The 20,149-nt window shown below is 34.5% G+C and overlaps 3 protein-coding genes and 3 long non-coding RNA genes across 6 annotated transcripts; all 6 read right to left on the reverse strand.

The window, feature by feature from the left end:
- LOC104747300 (glycine-rich RNA-binding protein GRP2A-like) lies at nt 33–660 on the reverse strand. The gene is made up of 2 exons (XM_010468915.2): nt 469–660; nt 33–380 (listed from the first exon to the last, which is right to left on the reverse strand). Exons 1-2 carry the CDS (start codon nt 583–585, stop codon nt 141–143), a joined length of 357 nt encoding a protein of 118 aa, XP_010467217.1. The 5' UTR covers nt 586–660; the 3' UTR covers nt 33–140.
- On the reverse strand, nt 1,015–6,525 carry LOC104747301. The gene is made up of 3 exons (XR_761125.2): nt 6,434–6,525; nt 6,242–6,332; nt 1,015–1,291 (listed from the first exon to the last, which is right to left on the reverse strand). It is a non-coding gene; the product is annotated as an uncharacterized LOC104747301 (long non-coding RNA).
- LOC104748666 (probable transcription factor PosF21) lies at nt 9,850–11,117 on the reverse strand. The gene is made up of 4 exons (XM_010470271.1): nt 10,672–11,117; nt 10,411–10,543; nt 10,228–10,315; nt 9,850–10,100 (listed from the first exon to the last, which is right to left on the reverse strand). Exons 1-4 carry the CDS (start codon nt 11,115–11,117, stop codon nt 9,850–9,852), a joined length of 918 nt encoding a protein of 305 aa, XP_010468573.1.
- LOC109129267 lies at nt 12,316–13,934 on the reverse strand. Its single transcript, XR_002035489.1, has 2 exons — nt 13,484–13,934; nt 12,316–13,115 (listed from the first exon to the last, which is right to left on the reverse strand). It is a non-coding gene; the product is annotated as an uncharacterized LOC109129267 (long non-coding RNA).
- Nucleotides 14,112–14,723, reverse strand: LOC109129268. Its single transcript, XR_002035490.1, has 2 exons — nt 14,428–14,723; nt 14,112–14,331 (listed from the first exon to the last, which is right to left on the reverse strand). It is a non-coding gene; the product is annotated as an uncharacterized LOC109129268 (long non-coding RNA).
- LOC104747302 (putative glycerol-3-phosphate transporter 5) lies at nt 17,630–19,780 on the reverse strand. Its single transcript, XM_010468916.2, has 2 exons — nt 18,547–19,780; nt 17,630–18,469 (listed from the first exon to the last, which is right to left on the reverse strand). The coding sequence occupies exons 1-2, from the start codon at nt 19,514–19,516 to the stop codon at nt 17,928–17,930; spliced, it is 1,512 nt and encodes a 503-aa protein (XP_010467218.1). The 5' UTR covers nt 19,517–19,780; the 3' UTR covers nt 17,630–17,927.

The raw sequence follows: 20,149 nt of genomic DNA on the forward strand, positions 1-20,149 counted from the left end.
ATAAAAGAGAGATTTTATGAATAAACTTCTCAATTACTACTTTATTCAAAGCACCAACCTTCCATAAATATTGATTGGTCATTATTACTGGTTACAAAGACTTAAAAACCTTATTTCTTTATATAACCATATTTGATCTTCTAAACCCTTTTTGAACCAGCACGTCCAACAGGACGACGACTCCTCCGAGATGAGTGAGACTCTTGCACATTAATGGTCTTTAAACCGAGCTTCTTACCGTTCATTCCCTTGATGGCATCTTTCATGGATTTCTCATCTTTGAAACTAACAAATCCATATACCTTTCTTATTGTCATGGAGTCAGAATCATAATCATAATCATAATCATAATAATCCTCATCATCTCTTTCGTAAATGACCTGTGAAACAAACAAAGAAAAAAAAAAATATTATAGATAAATCAAGAATTCAATACCAACGCGGGAAAAGTGAAAAAGATTATCGAACTTTAGAATCCATGACGTCGCCAAACTGAGAAAATGCATTCTCAAGATCTTTTTCATCTGTGTCCGACTCAAGGTTGCCAACATAGCACGTGAACTTGACATCTGTCGGCGACGCCATAGCTAAAAGAAAGATGAAATACAAATGTTGGTGGTTTCTAAGTAAAGAACATAACGATTTGTGCGTGATGGGGTGAGAAACAGTTCAGTCAATTTATAGAAAATGTGAGAAGCTTTCAAGTCTTTAGCTAACTTATGCATGTGGTAAATGCTACTTGTAAACTTTTTTTTGAAACAAGTGTCGTTGTTGGAACTAGTTTCTACTAAATGATGATGATTGGGAAGGTAAGAGGTTCATGTGTATTTGATTGTTTTTTTCGATGAAAGCTCGAAATTCTCCCAATACTAGATTAAATCGTTTTTTGGGATATTTGAATATGGAATTGTGAAGGAAGAAACATATTAACGTCTAGTATAGTAGTATTAAGTAGTATTTTACAAATCCTAGACTTTTTTTTATGTGCCTAAAACAACTCGAGCAACGTCAACATAGAGAATTTCTCACTTGAGATTTTATTTCATGAATTATGCAAATATAAAGTTTTATTTTGCTATTTTCCCCCATGATAATTTAGCTGACTACCAGTTTATCATAGTGACAAAAAAAAAAGAAAAAAAAAAATAAGAACAAATATAGGGTTCAAATGAAATTGGCTGTAGTTATGGCTTTTGGGAAGTCGGCGTTGCAAGAGATACTGAAGTTGGAATATCCTTCCACTGTTGTGTCACTGTCTTGATCTGAGTGAAAAAGTCCACTCCTGCTTTGCCTGCAACAATATTCCAAACTCGAGTATATGATAACGTAAAACAGAGATTTGATTCAAATAGCTTCAAATTAACAAGTAACCGATAAGCATGAAACAACGTTCACAAGAAACGCAGAATCACCATCTCATCTGCAAGAGTCTCCAAGGGAGATCCAACAAACGATGAGGAAGATAAAACCTAGAAGATTCTAGAAAGCTAACAAGTTCAGATAATTTTGCATAATAGAAATGATGAGCTATAAGTGCTCTTTATACTAAGTTACTAACAGAGTTAACTGATATATTTTGTTAGCCGTCATGTCACCGTTACGTTGATATTCTTGGCATACTTCCTCCTCCGCTAACAGCTCACAATCCAGCTCATCTCGCACGTGACACTTCTCTTCTTATCTTGACTTGCCTTGACTTCACATGTGCGGTTGCCAGCTCCTCATTTGCTACATCAAATCTCCCCTCTTCGAAGAACCTTGACCACAAGGTTCAGATGTAGAACTGTCCATGGAGCTTTACCTACAGCTAACAACTCCATTGTAGTGAAACTGAACCTCCAGGATCCCAACTTGACTGCCAAAATTATGTGAAGATGTAGCCTTGCAACGACGCCACACATAATGACTTGCACTCCCAAAGTGCATATGAGTATTCAAAACCACGGTCATTTGTTGCAGCTCCACTCTGCATTTACCTGCCACCTTAACTAATAGCTTCTGCACAAGATATTTTGTAGGTGATATTGCAACACTCTCCAAATTGAAGACTAACTCTGAAATTATATGTAAAAGCTTGAATCTCCACTTGTGCTTAATTTGATCAGTCACTTCACCATGTATAAACTGTTGCAGATCTTGTAAAGTTTGTCTAAACCACATTCTGCATCTTCTTTGCATGAAGGCATCCTCTGAAATACTCTGCAATGTTGCAGCCAACCAGCTAAAAGTTACAGCAGATAGCTCATCTCCTTGAATAGTGGTAATAGCAATGCCAGAAACAGAGTGTGATTCAATAGAATCAGACTGTAACTTCTCCAAGACATGCCTCTGATTTTTGTATTTAAACATCCAAGATTTTGAGCCCTTTCGCTTTTTCCCATTGTGCTGCAACCTATCCACTCCTTGCAAGACCTTGAAAACGTCACCAGTAGATTCAGGTTGCTGCAGTGATTTCTTCACTCCAACAAAGGCTTCTTGCTTAAGCGATTGATAATCACTCTCATTCTTAGAAGTATTTCCTTCTCTGACAACAGTTTTATTGACCTTTGTATCATAAACAGCTACTGTTGTTAGAAGCTCATTATCTCCCACTTGTTGCTTATGATCTTTGCTTATCATATCTGTATGACTGAAGCTACCTTTATTCTCTGCAACTGAAATTGCTTGTTTCACCACAACAAAAATCTCTTGTTGAATCAATTGCTTCTCGTTTGAGGAGTTTTTATCCTTATATAAGACTGCCTTACGAGGATGCTCACAACTCAATTCTTGTTGATGCAACAAGCTGTCCACTTCAAAAGAAGACTCAGGCTGAACTTTTTTAAGAAAAATTTCATTAACCTTTGTATCCAAACCAGCTGCAGGCGTTAGAGAATCATTATCTCTCAGTTTCTTCTTATGATCTTCACCAATTCTATCCACCTCTTTTTGCTCTCCTGCCTCTATCACAAACTGCTGAATGTTCCTATGACTGAGAGACAATGTCGAAGTGTACCATCCTTTCTGAATTATCTGTGTTGGATATGCCGTTTCATATAAACGACCCACTAACAAGCATTGCTGAATTGATTTTGGTTGACACAGCTTAATATGTGTTTGTGTAGCTAACCTCAATTCCGCTAAATTCACACTAACCATATACTCCTCCGAGAGATTGACTCTAGCTCTTATCCACTCAAACTTCTCATGATATTTCTCAATTCTTTCGGTTTCCTGCGACTTTTTCAACTCAACAACTGGATCAACCTTCAGCTCCTGACTTTCATCACTTCCATATTCTTTGTCACGTTTACTAACTCTCAACTTGGCCCCGTACGTTTTGTTTTCCAAGTAAGTAGCAAATAGATCATAACCAAGCCCCTGTTCACTCTTTTGTTTCCTGAATTTGAACATCCAAGTCTTAATCCTTTTCATTTTTGTCTTTATTCTAAGGTTCTTAACACTCAGCTTCTCTTTATGATGAGACAATTTGCAGAACATTTGGTGTGCAGTGATATATTTTGCCATACTTAACACTTTCTGAACCCTCTCAACATCACTTGCAACCTCAAATGACATATTACTGTTCTTTTGAACCCCTTCTAGCTCCAGATTCTCGTTCTTCACCACATCTAACTTTTCTAATTCTAAATTTATTTTCCCAAGTTCAACACTCCTTGAAAGCTCAGTAATAGTAATAGGTACCTGAAATTGTGGAGTTGGTTCTTCTTCCACAATTGATTTCTCTTCTGGAGCTTCATAGGCCTCATTGATCGTACAATACTCAGTGAATTCACGAAGTTCTTCATTAGAGAGCTGATTTTCATCACCATCAATCATGAGAATTCCGAATTTCTTGTGTTTAAAGTGGTGATGGGGAGTTTCTGGCTCTGCGCAGAACACACACAACCCCTTCGACCATCTCTCTTCAATTTCTTCCAACGATATGCTCCGACGGATCTTCATCTTGCGATTTGAAAACGAAACTTTGATCTCTGCCATTGAATCCGAGGAAACGATTGGCTCAGATCTCTCGTTGTTGGTGTCAGGAATTACGAACGGAGGTGGAGATCTTAGCTGTGAGTATCGTGCGTAGTTGTAAGCTTCCATCGACTGCTTTGTTTCACGATCAACCGCCTCCCTCAACAAAGCATATTCTCTCTTCCACGCCATTGTTTCCGAGGACACGACTAGCTCTGATACCATTGATAACGTAAAACAGAGATTTGATTCAAATAGCTTCAAATTAACAAGTAACCGATAAGCATGAAACAACGTTCACAAGAAACGCAGAATTAGGAATGTTAAAATGGGTAAACCCACCCCATTTAAACCCATCTCATTTAGTCTCACCCCATTTAACTATAAACCCATTTAAACCCATATATATTTGAAACCCAATTAACCATACCCAATTAAACATACATATTCCCATTTAACCTATTGAACCATTTAAGTATTTAATTTTGGTGATAATATATTATTATGTAATTTTGTGCCTTTGTAATTTTGGCAGGAAAAAATGTTTTTGTGAGAGTATTTTTAATTATAAAAAAAAACATTTTTTGGGAAAAAACATTTTGATAATAAAAAAAAAAAAACAATTTTGTTTTTAGACAGGAAAACATGTTTTGCGGTTTTGGCGGGAAAACACGGTTTTGGCGTGAAAAAAACATTTTTGCTATTTTGGCGGGAAAACACATTTTTGCGGTTTTAGCGGGAAAACACGTTTTTGCGGTTTTGGCGGGAAAACACATTTTTAGCAGGAAACACGTTTTTAGCGGGAAAACACGTTTTTGCGGTTTTGGCGGGATAATACGTTTTTGGCGGCAAAACACGTTTTTCGGTTCTGGCGGGATTACACATTTTTGCGGTTTTGGCGGGAAAACACGTTTTTGCGGTTTTGGCGGGAAAACACATTTTTGCGGTTTTAGCGGGAAAACACGTTTTTGCGGTTTTGGCGGGAAAACATATTTTTGCGGTTTTGGCGGAAAAATAGTTTTTGCGGTTTTAGCGGGAAAACACGGTTTTGCGGTTTTAGCGGGAAAACACGGTTTTGCGGTTTTGGCGGGATAATACGTTTTTGGCGGCAAAACACGTTTTTTCGGTTCTGGCAGGAAAACACATTTTTGTGGTTTTGGCGGGAAAACACATTTTTGCGGTTTTAGCGGGAAAACACGTTTTTGCGGTTTTGGCGGGAAAACATATTTTTGCGGTTTTGGCGGAAAAATAGTTTTTGCGGTTTTAGCGGGAAAACACGGTTTTGCGGTTTTAGCGGGAAAACACGGTTTTGCGGTTTTGGCGGGATAATACGTTTTTGGCGGCAAAACACGTTTTTTCGGTTCTGGCAGGAAAACACATTTTTGTGGTTTTGGCGGGAAAACACATTTTTGCGGTTTTAGCGGGAAAACACGTTTTTGCGGTTTTGGCGGGAAAACATATTTTTGCGGTTTTGGCGGGAAAATAGTTTTTGCGGTTTTAGCGGGAAAACACGGTTTTGCGGTTTTAGCGGGAAATTTTTTTTGCGGTTTTGGTAGGAAAACACATTTTTATGAATTTGGCGGGAAAACACAGTTTCGAAAAAAATATAATTTTCTGTTTTTGGTAAGAAAATGTGATTTTACAATTTTAACAAAAAAAATATAATATTTATATGATAAATATTTAATAAAAATATCAACATAAATGGGTCTAAATGGATATCCATTTATTTATGATAAAACCCATATAACTAATGGGACTAAATGGGGAAAACCATTTAACCCCATTTAATTTTTCTCCATAAATGGGTATAAATGGGGTCATTTTAGTTCAACATACCCATTTATTGAATGGTTTGTCTGACCCATATTAACATCCCTACGCAGAATCACCATCTCATCTGCAAGAGTCTCCAATGGAAATCCAACAAACGATGAGGAAGATAAAACCTAGAAGATTCTAGAAAGCTAACAAGTTCAGATAATTTTGCATAATAGAAATGATGAGCTATAAGTGCTCTTTATACTAAGTTACTAACAGAGTTAACTGATATATTTTGTTAGCCGTCATGTCACCGTTACGTTGATATTCTTGGCATACTTCCTCCTCCGCTAACAGCTCACAATCCAGCTCATCTCGCACGTGACACTTCTCTTCTTATCTTGACTTGCCTTGACTTCACATGTGCGGTTGCCAGCTCCTCATTTGCTACATCAGTATATAAGCCAAGAGAAAGAGTATACATCTTCTTCTGTTTAGTTAATTGTGATAATCTTCTTACCATAGAAGTTAAGATCTCCTGCAAAAGAGGCCTTGTTCCCAGTGAAGGAGAAAAACGGTAATGGAACCGGGATTGGAACATTAATACCGATCTGGTAAGACATTAATAACAACAAAAGAAGAGATCAACCATGTAATAAATTGCATACAACAAGTGTTGTAGTATTTTTATAGGGTCTAAAGTTCGCCATACCTGTCCTGCTTCAATTTCCATCTGAAACTTTCTTGCTGCTGCCCCCGACGAAGTAAAAACCGCAGCACCGTTCCCATACCTGTTGAAAGCGTAAATACCAAATTGTTGAAAAAACATGCGAAGAATAATATTAGCGTAAATACCAAATTGTTGAAACATGCGAGGAATATAAAAAAAGGGTGCTTACTTGTTTTTATTTATTATGAATATGGCCTCATCAAAGCTGCTTGCCTGTAAATGAATATGTCACAAAGGTATCAGAGGGCATCAAATCACACGAATATATAAAAAAGTGAATGAAATGATTGGAATAAAACTATCTTGTTCCAATCTGACCTCCATGCGTACAAGAACGGGGCCAAAGATTTCCTCCTGCAATGTGCCAAAAGACAAAAGAAATGTAAGTTTCAAGCAGACTACGGATTATTTTGCTTAAGTACAGAATAATTAATACCTTGTAACACTCCATGTCTGGAGTAAGGTTAATTAAAACTTATGTGCATGAATATTTTAAAAATTAATTAATTTTTCCTATCTCAAATTAAGCCAGATAAAAAAAATTCGACAAGATAACAAGATGATAATTTTTTAAGAATTCTATATAAATATATATATATATATATAGTTTGTTAGTTTTTTCTATTATATTTATGTTTAAACTGCTTAAGAACATTATAAATAGTTTTAGCCGCTTTTTATATTTACTTGTATAAGTATAAGCATTATCGGTTCCAAATATGCTATACCATCATCGGCTCAACTTCATAATCTAATGTTAAATTATAGTAACCATGCACATTTTTTCTAATCTTTGAATGTATATCATTTTTCTTTGGATAGACTCGCTCATAATATTAAGATACTCATCATTCCTTTAAGTTAATGAATGTTTTTTTCACAAGTGAGTACATTTAAATTATTAATATATATCCTTAAATAAATTTTGTAGTGTCTAAATTTATTAGCTTATCATCTCCTTATAAATATTATTTGTCGATATCAAATTTGTAATATTGATTAAATGATGAAACATCACTATTATTACATGATAGAAATGTATCTTTCTAAAATTATATGTTGAAATCTTTTATAAAACTGGTTTTAAAAATTATCTCTTTCTATATAAATTAATACCTCTATAATTTAATATGATAATAGAGTTATGAATTTTTAATAACATATAGAGGTTTTACTGTATTTCTATAAACTCTAATGGACAAAAACAAATTTTAACTCGTTTACGCGCAGAGTTGAAAGCTTTAATAGGGTGATAACCTACACAATACTAGCGTAAGAGTTCAGAGCTAGTAAAGTTAGCTGTGTTAGATTTCATAATATATTGTTCAAAATTAGTAAAGATGGTGTCATATTTAGATGATTGGTCACAGTATTTTCAGATTGAAAGTATATTTATGGGTTTCTCTATTATTTTGTACTTTTTCACATTTCACACAATCTTAATGGTACGGCGGATTGTTTGGTTTGATGGGTTTTTTTAGTAAGAAAACAACAACAAACTCTCCTTGGATGATTCATATTGTTTGCTTCAAGAAAACAACAACAAACTTCATTAGAGAATCATTCAAATACAACAATTAGCTAAAAAATTATTTCCTCAAACATCACCAATCACAATCAAAATACAACAAGAACCTAGAAACATGTAACCCTGAGAATAAGCACAATACCAACAATTTCCCCACAAAAAAAACCTAAAAAAAGAAGGAAGAAGACAATTTTGTTTACCAGTGCTCGATGATCACAATCTCCTCCTTCCCAGAGTGGTCTTCATCTTCTTCTGGACTTCCTCCTCTTTCTGGACTTCCAGAACTACCTCTTGTTCTTCTATTTCTATCTTTATCTTCTTCTTCGCCGGTCCACCTGCCTTCGATTTCCTCTTCCTTTTCCTCACAGGATAGTCAAGCTGCACAAGCCTAGGGCGGACCCGAAAAAAATTATTACTGGTGGCAGATTACCACTTGGTGGAATCGAACCCTCAACCTTAAGCATATTTTACCTTGTTCTCAAACCATTCTGCTACTTAGCCTTTTCTGCTTAGTGTAAATTTTTTTGATATTACAATATTACTGGTGGCAGCTGCCACCACAGACCATAACGTAGTTACGTAGGTCCGCCCACGCTAGAAGAAGAACTTGAACTGCTTCGTCGAGTGTAGCCTGGAGTCTTCAGACCGACGCTTCGAAGCATTCTTGTCCTCGGCGTGATTACTAACGCTCTCCCTTTTCCTTCTCCGTCAACAGAACTCTTCGGCGGCGCCATTCGTACGGAAGAGAGAAAGCTCGTCAAAAACCTCCGCACTCGAATAATTTTTGTTATTTTATTGAAATGTCTAAAACCAACCAAACCAAACCGAAAAAATAGTTTGATTTGGTTATGATTATAACTAAATTTGTTTTATTTCTGACGCTATACCAAAAATAATTATAAATCATATTCCATTATTTTACCAAAATTGTAAGTAGCTAAGTTATATGTCAAACTAGGTCATATGTGATATTAATAATTATATTATGGTTTATCATTTATATTAAATGAAATTATCAGTGTTTGATATATTATATAAGACTTATCCAAATAGGAGTACTTGGCAAATAGAATAGCTCTAATAAAACAACTGCTTTAATTAAGAAAGAAAAAGAGAGAGTTTAACATATGACCATGTTTGTCTTTCAATAAATAGGAGATGTTTGGCTCACTTTTTTTTTTTTTTTTTTTTTTNCTGATGTTATTGATTAAACTTGAAAGGATACATGGTGAAATACATTTTAAGCCGGCGGAAAACAAAAATATCTCCGGAGTCTAAAGCCTAAAAGAAGGAGTCTAAAGCCGACGGACAATGGATAAGTCCTCGGAAACAACTTATAATACTAAATAGAGAAATTGAAGGCCAAAAACGAAATACACCGAACCCAACAACTAAGAACAGAGGCAAAATACCAATAATAACGAAGACAAACACTATATCTAAACAAACAAATCGATCACATTTTCTGAAGTTTCTGCGAATGAGTTGTACCAATGAAGCCCACGGCCAAAGCAGCGAATGAGTTTGGCTCACTTATAATAGAAAAAATATTATATTACTTAAAATATATTAAGACAACTTATAAAAGTTGTTGACAAAAAGAAAATTAATAAAAATTATTTAAATTATCATAGAGAAATAAAGTTACATATGCTCGCAAGTATGGACCTAAAAAAAACACCCTTTGATAAACATAACTGGATAAAACAAAACAGAAATAAATATGTCATATTGTTTGAAACTTCATGGTTACAATCAATTCTTCAACAAATCTATATATACTTTATATTGAATTTGGTTTGTGAGCTAAAGTCACCCCATATAGGATTTGATAAAGTCACCCCAACTCCCTTAGTTTTGTCCATAAAAATCAGGGCTGCTTGTCTGTGTGTGGTTGGTTGGACTCATTGATGGTGAGTTTCTGGAACATGTTTGGGTCAATTTGATATATGTTTAATCCATCGGATTGGCTGTCGTTATGCATCACTTTACCTATTACCATCTTTAGCCGCTGCACTTCTATAATCAATTGTTCGTTCGATGTCAATACTTCCTTCAGCCGTTGTGCTTCCACACTCACTTGTTCGTTCAACGTTGTCGTCGCCTTTAGACTTTCAATATCTGCATGAAATCGAATTATTCTGTTAACACATAACAGGCTTAAATCTTAAAGTTCAAACATTTACTATAGATTGCAGAACAAAGAAACTTGCTAAAGTATCAATAAAAATTAATTAGGTGATGGTACCGTCAGGATGGAGTTTTGTCTGTTGCTTCAGCGATTCAAGTCGAATCCTGATTTCCTCCTTTTCATCAACCAACAATTGTTTATCTTTCTGCATGCAACAAAAATATAAATTCCTTACATGAACGGATAAACCGTTTAGATAGAATATGACAAGTTTATAGTTGTTAATGTGATATGTCTCACCTCCAAAAGCTTCTCTTTTTTTTGCATCAACGTGATCGCCTTCTCAAGAAACTTTATTCTGCATTCCAAGTCAATAAGGTACTGTGACTTCCTCTTCTTTGAACGTGTAGCTGCCTCTCTGTTTGCCAAGATTCTGAAAGACCATCCACGTGGGTAAATCGTAAATGTATGATAAAAAAAAAAAAAAAAAAAAAAAAAAAAAAAAAAAANAAAAAAAAAAAAAAAAAGAGGAAAAGAAAGATTTAATTAACCAGTACTTACCTTCTGACTTCTTTAGGATCAGGTCTACCCTCTGTAAGTTTGGTACTTTTCAAAATCTTCTTCAATTCATCAGCAGTGTACTCATCTTTACCAAACTCAAGGTCCAAAGTATTCGCGCAGTCTCCATCAACCGAACTGGTAGGAGAAAGAGGCAGCTCCAGGAAGTCATTGAAACAACTATCCACCGAAACACTCCTGTAGTGTCTCATAATCGAAGGAGGCGATGTAGGGTTTTCGTTGATCCTAATGGAGGAGTCTATATCCTCCACATGAGCCAATGACGAAGAACCGCGTAACAACTTTGGAGAAAGGCTCAGCGATCTTAGTGGATGATTACGTAATGACGACGGAGAAAGGCTCAAAGGCGGCAAGGAGGAGTAGAAAGCCGGCCGCTGCATCATCCTCGACCGTGGTTCGGAAGGAGTGATATTGTTCCATCCATTCATTGTTAAGGATTGTAGAAGAAGACCAACAAACAATGAGAGTATCTGCATCATATATAACAAAGTTATGTTTCTACGTATATCGTTTTCTTTCTTGCGTGCGAGAAAAACAAATAGATAAATGGGAAAAAATAACAGTTTAAAACTATGATTAAAATTTAAAATTATCGAAGATCAGTTATGAAATTGTCATCACTCATCAGTTTATAGAGAAAGAAGAACAAACGTTGACCAAAGAAGAAAGAGTACTTATTACCTTAGGTTCAACAATGAACTATGAAAGTTGAACAAAATGGTATGAGAAACTATAATATGATTGTTGTTTTCTTTTGATAGTTAGCACGAACCTCCTTTTATATTGATTGACTGGAGGCTCATGTTTCAGGAATTAATCTTATTTTTTGTCAGTAAATTAACTTATAATTTTTTAAGTCAAAACACTTAAATGAACTTTGTGTTTTTAGGTAGTACTAGGTTAAACCCGCGAGTTTCAGGAATTAATCTTATTTTTTGTCAGTAAATTAACATATAATTTTTTAAGTCAAAACACTTAAATGAACTTTGTGTTTTTAGGTAGTACTAGGTTAAACCCGCGCTACGCCGCGGATTGGTTTATTATTTTTTTCTGATTTGAATTTTTTCTGATTTCATGATGTAATATATATGTTTTTGATAATTCAATAGTTATTTTGTATTTTTAGTATTATTTTTATTTTCATATGATACTTGAGTTTTTTCTTTCATAACTTTAGTTTTTACATATATTTTAAATTTTATTATGTTAAGAAATAAGTTTTTGTTTCTTTGACTTGAAAATTATATTCTTCTCTTACTAAAACAATACTGAATATTTTGGATGTTAATATAGTTAATCCAGAATATTCGGTTTTCATTAAACCAAAAAACTAGATATATATTGAAAAATTAAAGTATCTTCCAATGGAATTAAAATTGCATTTTTAATTCCACAATAAAACTTTATTTCTTAGCTTACAAAATGAAAGTTATCTTGCATCTCTTTATTTTTTAATTGCTTACAATGATTAATGGGATAAGTGATCAATGTAAGGAGTATGTTTACAGTGAAAGCAGGACATAGAAATAAGATACAAAGTTTGTATGAAGCATAATAATCGGTTCCTTTCCTAAGTGATCCAAACTTGAATTCAAACTATAAACAAATATCATATGTATATAAAACTCAACCAAGTAGAAGATATAATTTAAGTGGACATCAGTTGCAAGATCACATTTGTTTCTCCTATATGCTTTTAAATTTGCTATTAACGTTCATCAGCTGTGTTGGTTAATTCTGATCGGGACCCGCTTCTAGACTACTGTGTTTTTCCTCATCTTTTATCTCACCAACAGATCTTCCTCTTCGGCATACTTTGCAGAGATCCGACACAAGCCACAGTCTCCACTTTACATGCATTATACAAACCCAGAAACACTCAGGTGAAACCATTTCTGATCAACTTCACTGTCACCACAATAGCCAGCCTTCCAGGTCTCAACACGATGGCCTTATGCTGTCAATAGTACTTCAGAAAAGACAAAGGTCTCTGACCTTGAGGACAATAAGTTTGTGAGAATAGACTGTGCAAACAGCAGCAAAAGACAAAGAATATTCCAATGAAAAAAACTCAAACCTGAAGATAATAATGTTAAAGAGAATGAAAAATCAATAAAAAAATTTTCAAAATGTTCAATGTGTTTATGGAACTTGCGAATGTTTCTCATGTAGAAATTTATAACCACACACAAATCTTGGATTTTAATGAGCCTCTCATAACCACCTATGCTTCTACTGCGACTTTAGTTGGAATTTACGGAGATTGGTTGCCTCAAGAGCAGGTTTAGTGCAACAAAGAGATTAGGAAGATACTTAAATATCAGTGCAACAGTTAGCTCAGCTCATGGTTTAGCAAGCGCTTATATCTCTCTCTACCTTAACACCATAAGATCAATTGAGACTCCTTACAGGTTCAAAGAGAGGTTCTGATCTGAAACAGAATGTAGAGTCTGAGAGACTCGCAGACGTAGCTTGCTTTAGACATGTAACACAATCGGTTTGCAAGTTCATATGCAATACTTAATTACTGGAGAAAACAACTTCTCCTGGCCAGTTCATGATTACAAAAATATTTAGGAGCACAATATACATTATAAGATACTAACTGCGTCAACATAACGTCTAATACAAAACTTTGGCTAAAACTATCTAACGATCAGAAACTTCAAAAAATGTTGAACAGCTAAAGGCCTAGCCTGACTTGTCCACAACACGAAAATAACTTCGCTAACTAATACTAATTTGAAAATCATAATAAACCTAGAGATGGAACCACTGTGAGAAGAAAACTTACATAAGGAACACATTCTGTGTTGCGTCTCGTAAGATGTAGGACTTGAAACTCGGCCACTGGTCTAACTTGATGACATCTTAGGCTAAGATTCTTAGCCGATAAAACTCGGTTAAAATACACTCAGTTCCTTGAAAACAAAATGTGACACACAAAATCGAATACAAATTATGTTCTCTACCTACTACCTTATCATCTCTAGAATTACAAATGTTACACAGCTTTTTACCACACAAAAATAGCTCTCCTCTTTCACCGGAGCACTCATATTTTTCTCCCTCGGATCTCCTCCAATTTCTAGATTCAAACACATCAATACAATCTCAAATTCACAGCCTAGAAATCTTCCTTACTCCCCAAAATTAAGAGACATAAAGAATAAAATCATGTTACATGGGAACGAAAAGTAGAAAAAGAAGAAACCCATCATCGTCGGATCTGATGAACATATTCTGGTGGATNGCTAAAGGCCTAGCCTGACTTGTCCACAACACGAAAATAATTTCGCCAACTAATACTAATTTGAAAATCATAATAAACCTAGAGATGGAACCACTGTGAGAAGAAAACTTACATAAGGAACACATTCTTTGTGGCGTCTCCTAAGATGTAGGACTTGAAACTCGGCCACTGGTCTAATTTGATATCATCTTAGCCGATAAAACTCGGTTAAAATACACTCAGTTCACTGAAAATAAAATGTGACACACAAAATCGAATACAAATTATGTTCTCTACATACTACCTTATCATCTCTAGAATTAATGTTACACAACTTTTTACCACACAAAAATAGCTCTCCTTTTTCACCGGAGCACTCATATTTTTCTCCCTCGGATCTCCTCCAATTTCTAGATTCAAACACATCAATACATTCTCAAATTCACAGCCTAGAAATCTTCCTTACTCCCCAAAATTAAGAGACATAAAGAAGAAAATCATGTTACATGGGAACGAAAAGTAGAAGAAGAAGAAACTCATTATCGTCGGATCTGATGAACATATTCTGGTGGATCGAAGAAGAAGAAATCCACCCCAACCGATCGACCATCGATGGGGCTAACATCATCGTCGGATCTGCTTAGATTGGTAGAGAGAGCCATGACTAGGATCAGCAACACAGTCGGACCATGGTATAAACGGCGTCGAAGAAGAAGATATCAGGCATTCAGCAAAACAGTCGATCCATGGTATCACGACGACGAAGAAGAAATCAAATCATTGTTTAAACGCTATCGTTTCTCTTTTGTTTAGTCCACGTAGAAGTAAAATCATCTTAGCTGTATTAATGTTATAATTTGATTGGTTGTTTATTTTTACTGATGTGTCAACTTCTAGTTCAATACAGAAGCTGATGTGTCAACTGGAGAGAAACACTCTTGTACTTTTATAGTATTGATAATGAAAATTTATAAATATAAGGTCATTATAGTTTCTGGTTGACTCAATCTTAATTAAATTATGTATTTTGGCATGTTATTTACTTTTGCTAGTGAGAGGTTTTGGTACATTGCATATTTTCACTAGTGAATATTTTGGCAAGTTATTTATCTGTGCTATTGACTTAGTTTTAGCATGTTGTTTAGTTTTTACTTCTGAGTTATTTTGATCGTGGTCTTTAATTTTGCTATTTGCTATTAAGTTATTTTGGCAAGTTGTTTACTTTTTGGTAATTGAATACGATATTACTGGTACCAACCCGCACATAATGCGGGATAAGTCGATTCAAATAAAATATTATGAATAACATTATTATTTGAGATTTTAGATTTGTTTGTGTAAAACAAAATCTGTAAGTAAAGTTTGTTTTTTCGTTTATTCAAGTTTGCGTTTATTTTGTGTAATATGTTTCATCCGTGAACTATTTAAACGTGAAAAAGAATTTTAACTTGGTGGAGAAAGTTTTGATATCTTTTGTGTTTCTAAAATCAAATTCACATCTTTATGTTTCACATTGTTATCTACATCATTATGCCATTAAATAGATAAAGCGATATTTTTTAGACTAATCAAATTAATTTAAACTAATCCTAAGTGTAAAAATACAATGAGAAAACTGTATAAAAGTGGTAAATAATCAAAAAGTTTAGTTGTGGTGAAAATTCGTAGGAAAAATGATTGTCCTAGGGTTTAAAAAAAATCCAATAACATGGATACCATGTTAAGATTGTTGAGTCCCATATATTTAAATAGTCATTAGAATTTTTCTATAGAAGACAAAGTTTTTGTTTTTCAAAAATTTAAATTGGTGAATAGATTTAAAATTGTTTGTGAAACTTTATTTATTTTTAAGATTATATTGTGATAATTAATTTTTGAAACTTGAAACCGGAGAATAAGTTTTGCGTTTCAAAATTTTAAATAGGTGAATAAGTTTAAATTGTTTGTGGTATGTAATTTACTTTTATGATTATTGTGATAATTTTTTTTTTAATATAGTTGAATAGTCACCAGATTTTTTCAAAATAGGAGAATAACTTTAGCATTTCAAAAAAAATAAATAAATGATAATTTTTTATGAAATGTAATTTACTTTTAATAATTAAATAGGGTATGTAAGTGATAATTAAATACAATTTTGGATTTTAAAAGTTGATCAAATCTTTCATTTTTTAAACTAATAGAAAAAACATTAATTCATATATTTCAATGGCATATCCCTTATATATTAGAAGAGAAGCATTCTCACACAAAATGCTGACGTGTCGCACTCACAGAGCTTCAGACACTATTTCTTTTATTTGTCATTAGTTTTTGATAATATTTACATCAGTTTTCCAAAAATATAATTAACACCCAAAATTAAATATATTCTCTTTTGAACTTAATTATATCCTTTAATTATATTTTCATAAAATCTTTAAAATAAATTTTAAGAACTCTTTGTTCATATGATATGGTAATAATATTGATATTATAATAATTCTCACGGGTTAAATTTTAATTATTATACAAAATTGATATATATATTTTTAAATATATATATATATATATATATATATATATATACTACACAAATAAATTTTAGATTCTAATTACCGATAAATATTATAGATTTTGTGAATAAAAATTACAGTAAAAATATTTAATAATTATTTTATACCGCATCCATATAGTGCGGGTTGTTACCTAGTTTATGTTAATAGTAATGAGAAGTAAGAGCATTTATTAAAATGGTATAGGAGCTCTGTGAGCGCTGACACCTCAGTTTTTTAGTGAGAATGTTTCTCTATTAATATATAGGAGATTTTAAAGGTTGATAATCTAATTTCTCACTTTGTAAAAGAGTTATAGTCTTATAGATCTCAACAATATTTTTTAACTTTAAATTTAAATACTATGTTATTTTGGAAAGATTCTTCGTCATTATTAATTATACCCCCAAGTTGTCTGTAACTTTACGTTTCCTCTCCAAAAACTGGTAAATCAAATCATACAAAGTCAAAAATAATATGCAATATAAACCCTAGACAAATGTTTTCACTATCACATACATTATATATCTTTTTTAATTCTTAAAAGTAAACTTAGAGTATTATTCGTTAGCTTCAGTTTAATATAATGTTTATTAATAATTTTCAAATTTGACTATAAACAAAATAAGATATATTAATATTGTTGATTTTGTATAATTTATTTTGTATTTTCTGGAGATAGATGATAAAATTGTAAAAAGTGGCGATTTCGATCGAGTGTTTTCTTTATTTACAATTAGGTGTCGTAATTTTAAATTTTCATGTTTATATGTTTTTAATTTGTAGAAGGAAGAGGAAGACAGCCAATAGATGATAATTAGATAGGGATACGGAGACAGCCAATAGGAAGGTGAACTTTAAGCCAAATAAAAAGACGAGGACAATGCATAGAAGAAGAATAAGATTAAATGATCTCATGTGAGCTTCAAAACACAAAGTATGTCACATTTATGTTTTAGGTATTATCAACCAAATCACATGTCAATGCCTAAAATCCATATACTTTTCAAATTATAATGTTAAACTGATTTTGCATATTTAGATGTAAATATTGAAGCTAGGAAGAAAAATGTGTGGCTGTTGGCAAGAGACCCGAATACCTAAAGGATGAAGAATTGAAAAGCTGATGCATGCAAACGACGACCCATGGAAATGATTATCAGGTTTGCCCTGCTGCCAAATTTATTCTCTTTATATTTTCTTTAATTCGAAAATGCAAACAGCATATACTATATATGAAGATTATAGCTCAAAATACCAACGGCTGTTTACACGCACTAATTATCAGCTCCAGCCGAATTTTCGACTTCTATGTCAGTGGGAAGTATCAAAAATAGTAGAGTTTGCTTCATCTAAACTAAGATGGTAGATAACAACAAATCAGGTGGGGTGTCTTAATTTGTATTGTATGGTTTGACTCTATGTACCTGATACTACCTCTGTATACAATCTGCTGGGATAAATCAAAACCATCAGCTCTGAGGATCACTCGACGGGATCAATTCTCCAGACCTCATCTCATTGATCTCAGCCTTTGCAAGCCGAACCAAGAACAAACCAGCCAAAAAAATTGAAACGATAAGCATGAAAAAAACACTGTTCCACCCTCTGCTCGATATGAAACCAGCGAGAAGCGGTCCCAGAGCCGCCCCAACCGAACCAGTACCGTCTATAATAGCAGTTACCGTGGCCAGCGCCCGACCATTTCCTTTAATTGAGTCTTGTGTTCCAAGATCAGCTGCAACAGCTGTGGTTATGAGTGCATAAGGACCGTTTACTAATAACCCGGATATAAACATCAAGGCAATGTTGATGAACATGGACACACTCCCATAGATTCTGTACAAAATGAGGGCAGGAATGGAGAGTGCCAAGAATGTGATTGATGTGAGGGCGCGGGCGTTGATTTGATCAGATATGAACCCTGCTGATATTCCACCAAGCACTCCTCCTATGTCAAAGACTGTCGAGAGAATCCCAGCGGTTTTATGCGAGAGATTCACACCCGCAACAGCTGTTTCAAAGCATAAAGAGTAAGAACGTGGATGCAAGCCTGAGAGGTATATGGGAAAAGCCATGGATGCAGCATACCTGTGTGCCTTAAGTAGTATGGTAACCAATACAGGAACGTGTAGGCGACGAGTTTCGAGAAAAACAAACAGAAAGCGTAAGGTGCCACACCAGGCAATCTCCAAGCCTCGAGAAACCCGATAGCAAACAAGGAATCATCATCTACTACAGATTCAAGAAGCACTGCATCCTCCTCAGCTTCCTGTTTGCTCAAACTTGCTTCAACATTCTCACCTAAACTCATCTCAATCTCCATCTGTTTGCCCGGCGGTTCTTCAAACCCCAAATCATGAGGACTCACAACAAGAAACATAAACACAAACACCCCAGACACAATAACCAGCCCACCAGGCAAAACAAAAGACCACCCCCATCCGAGATCGAGAACCGAGGACGCAATAACCGAGCCAAGAATGTTCCCAACAGATGTATGAGAATTCCACACACCCATAATCAAACCACGTTTCTCTTTCCCACACCAATTACCAACAACAGAGACAACACAAGGCCACCCAATAGACTGAAACAGACCACAAACAATCTGAACACTCAAGTAAAACCCAAGCGTATGAACATTCATCCAATACCCTAACCCAAAAACAAGGGTGAGAATCCCACTACCCATCATTCCAAACACAAGCAAGTATCTCAAATCAATCCTATCTCCTAAATGACCTGCAAAGTACATACCCAAAGCATACGACGAAAGAAACGCCAAATCAAGCTCACCAAGTCTCTTAGTCCCTTGTGTTCCGTTAAACGGAGCCCATCCATTATCAATCGAGGATGATGAATTAGAAGATCCAACTGGAGGTGGTCCGAGAACGCTCTTGACGATGCTGGGAGGTTTACGGGAAGCGTGAAACGAAGCATAGGCTATGAATGTAATGATGAGAACCAAGATTTGATGAAAAGTGAAGGTTTTGTGAGGTGTGTTTAGGTTAGGGAATAGAGAAAACGCCGGAGCTAATCCGACGATTCTCGATTGCATTCTTGCTCTCAAACTCTGAGTTCAATCATCTGCAGAAAAAAAAAAAAAAAAAAAAAGGATGAATCTTTAGATCAGAAAAGCTTGAACCGTTGAGGATCTTTTACTTTTCTCCTCCCCGGTTGGTGGGTACCGGCCGGGCAGATGTTAGTTAGATCCTGGACGGTCAGCCTTGTTCTTTTGGTCGACGGTCAACTCATGTTTGTTTTTTTTTTGGGTATTTTAGTTAGTTACAAAGGTGGGTGATTTGGTGTTGCAACACTTAACCACCACTTAACAATGGATGATTGGGAAGGTAAGAGGTTCATGTGTATTTGATTGTTTTTTCGATGAAAGTCAAATGAAACCTCGAAATTCTCCTAATACTAGACTAAATCGTTCGTTTTTTGAAATTGGAATTGTGAAGGAAGAAACACATTAACGTCTAGTATAGCAGTATTATGTATTTTACAAATCCTAGACTTTTTTTTTTATGCGTCTAAAACAACTCAAGCAACGTCAACATAGAGAATTTCTCATTTGAGATTTTATTTCATGAATTATGCAAATATGAAGTTTTATTTTGCTATTTTCCCCATGATAATTTAGCTGACTATCATAGTGACAAAAAAAAAAAAAAAAAAAAAAAAAAAAAAA

Source organism: Camelina sativa, chromosome 15 (genome assembly GCF_000633955.1).
Source record: "Camelina sativa cultivar DH55 chromosome 15, Cs, whole genome shotgun sequence".
NCBI lineage: Eukaryota > Viridiplantae > Streptophyta > Magnoliopsida > Brassicales > Brassicaceae > Camelina > Camelina sativa.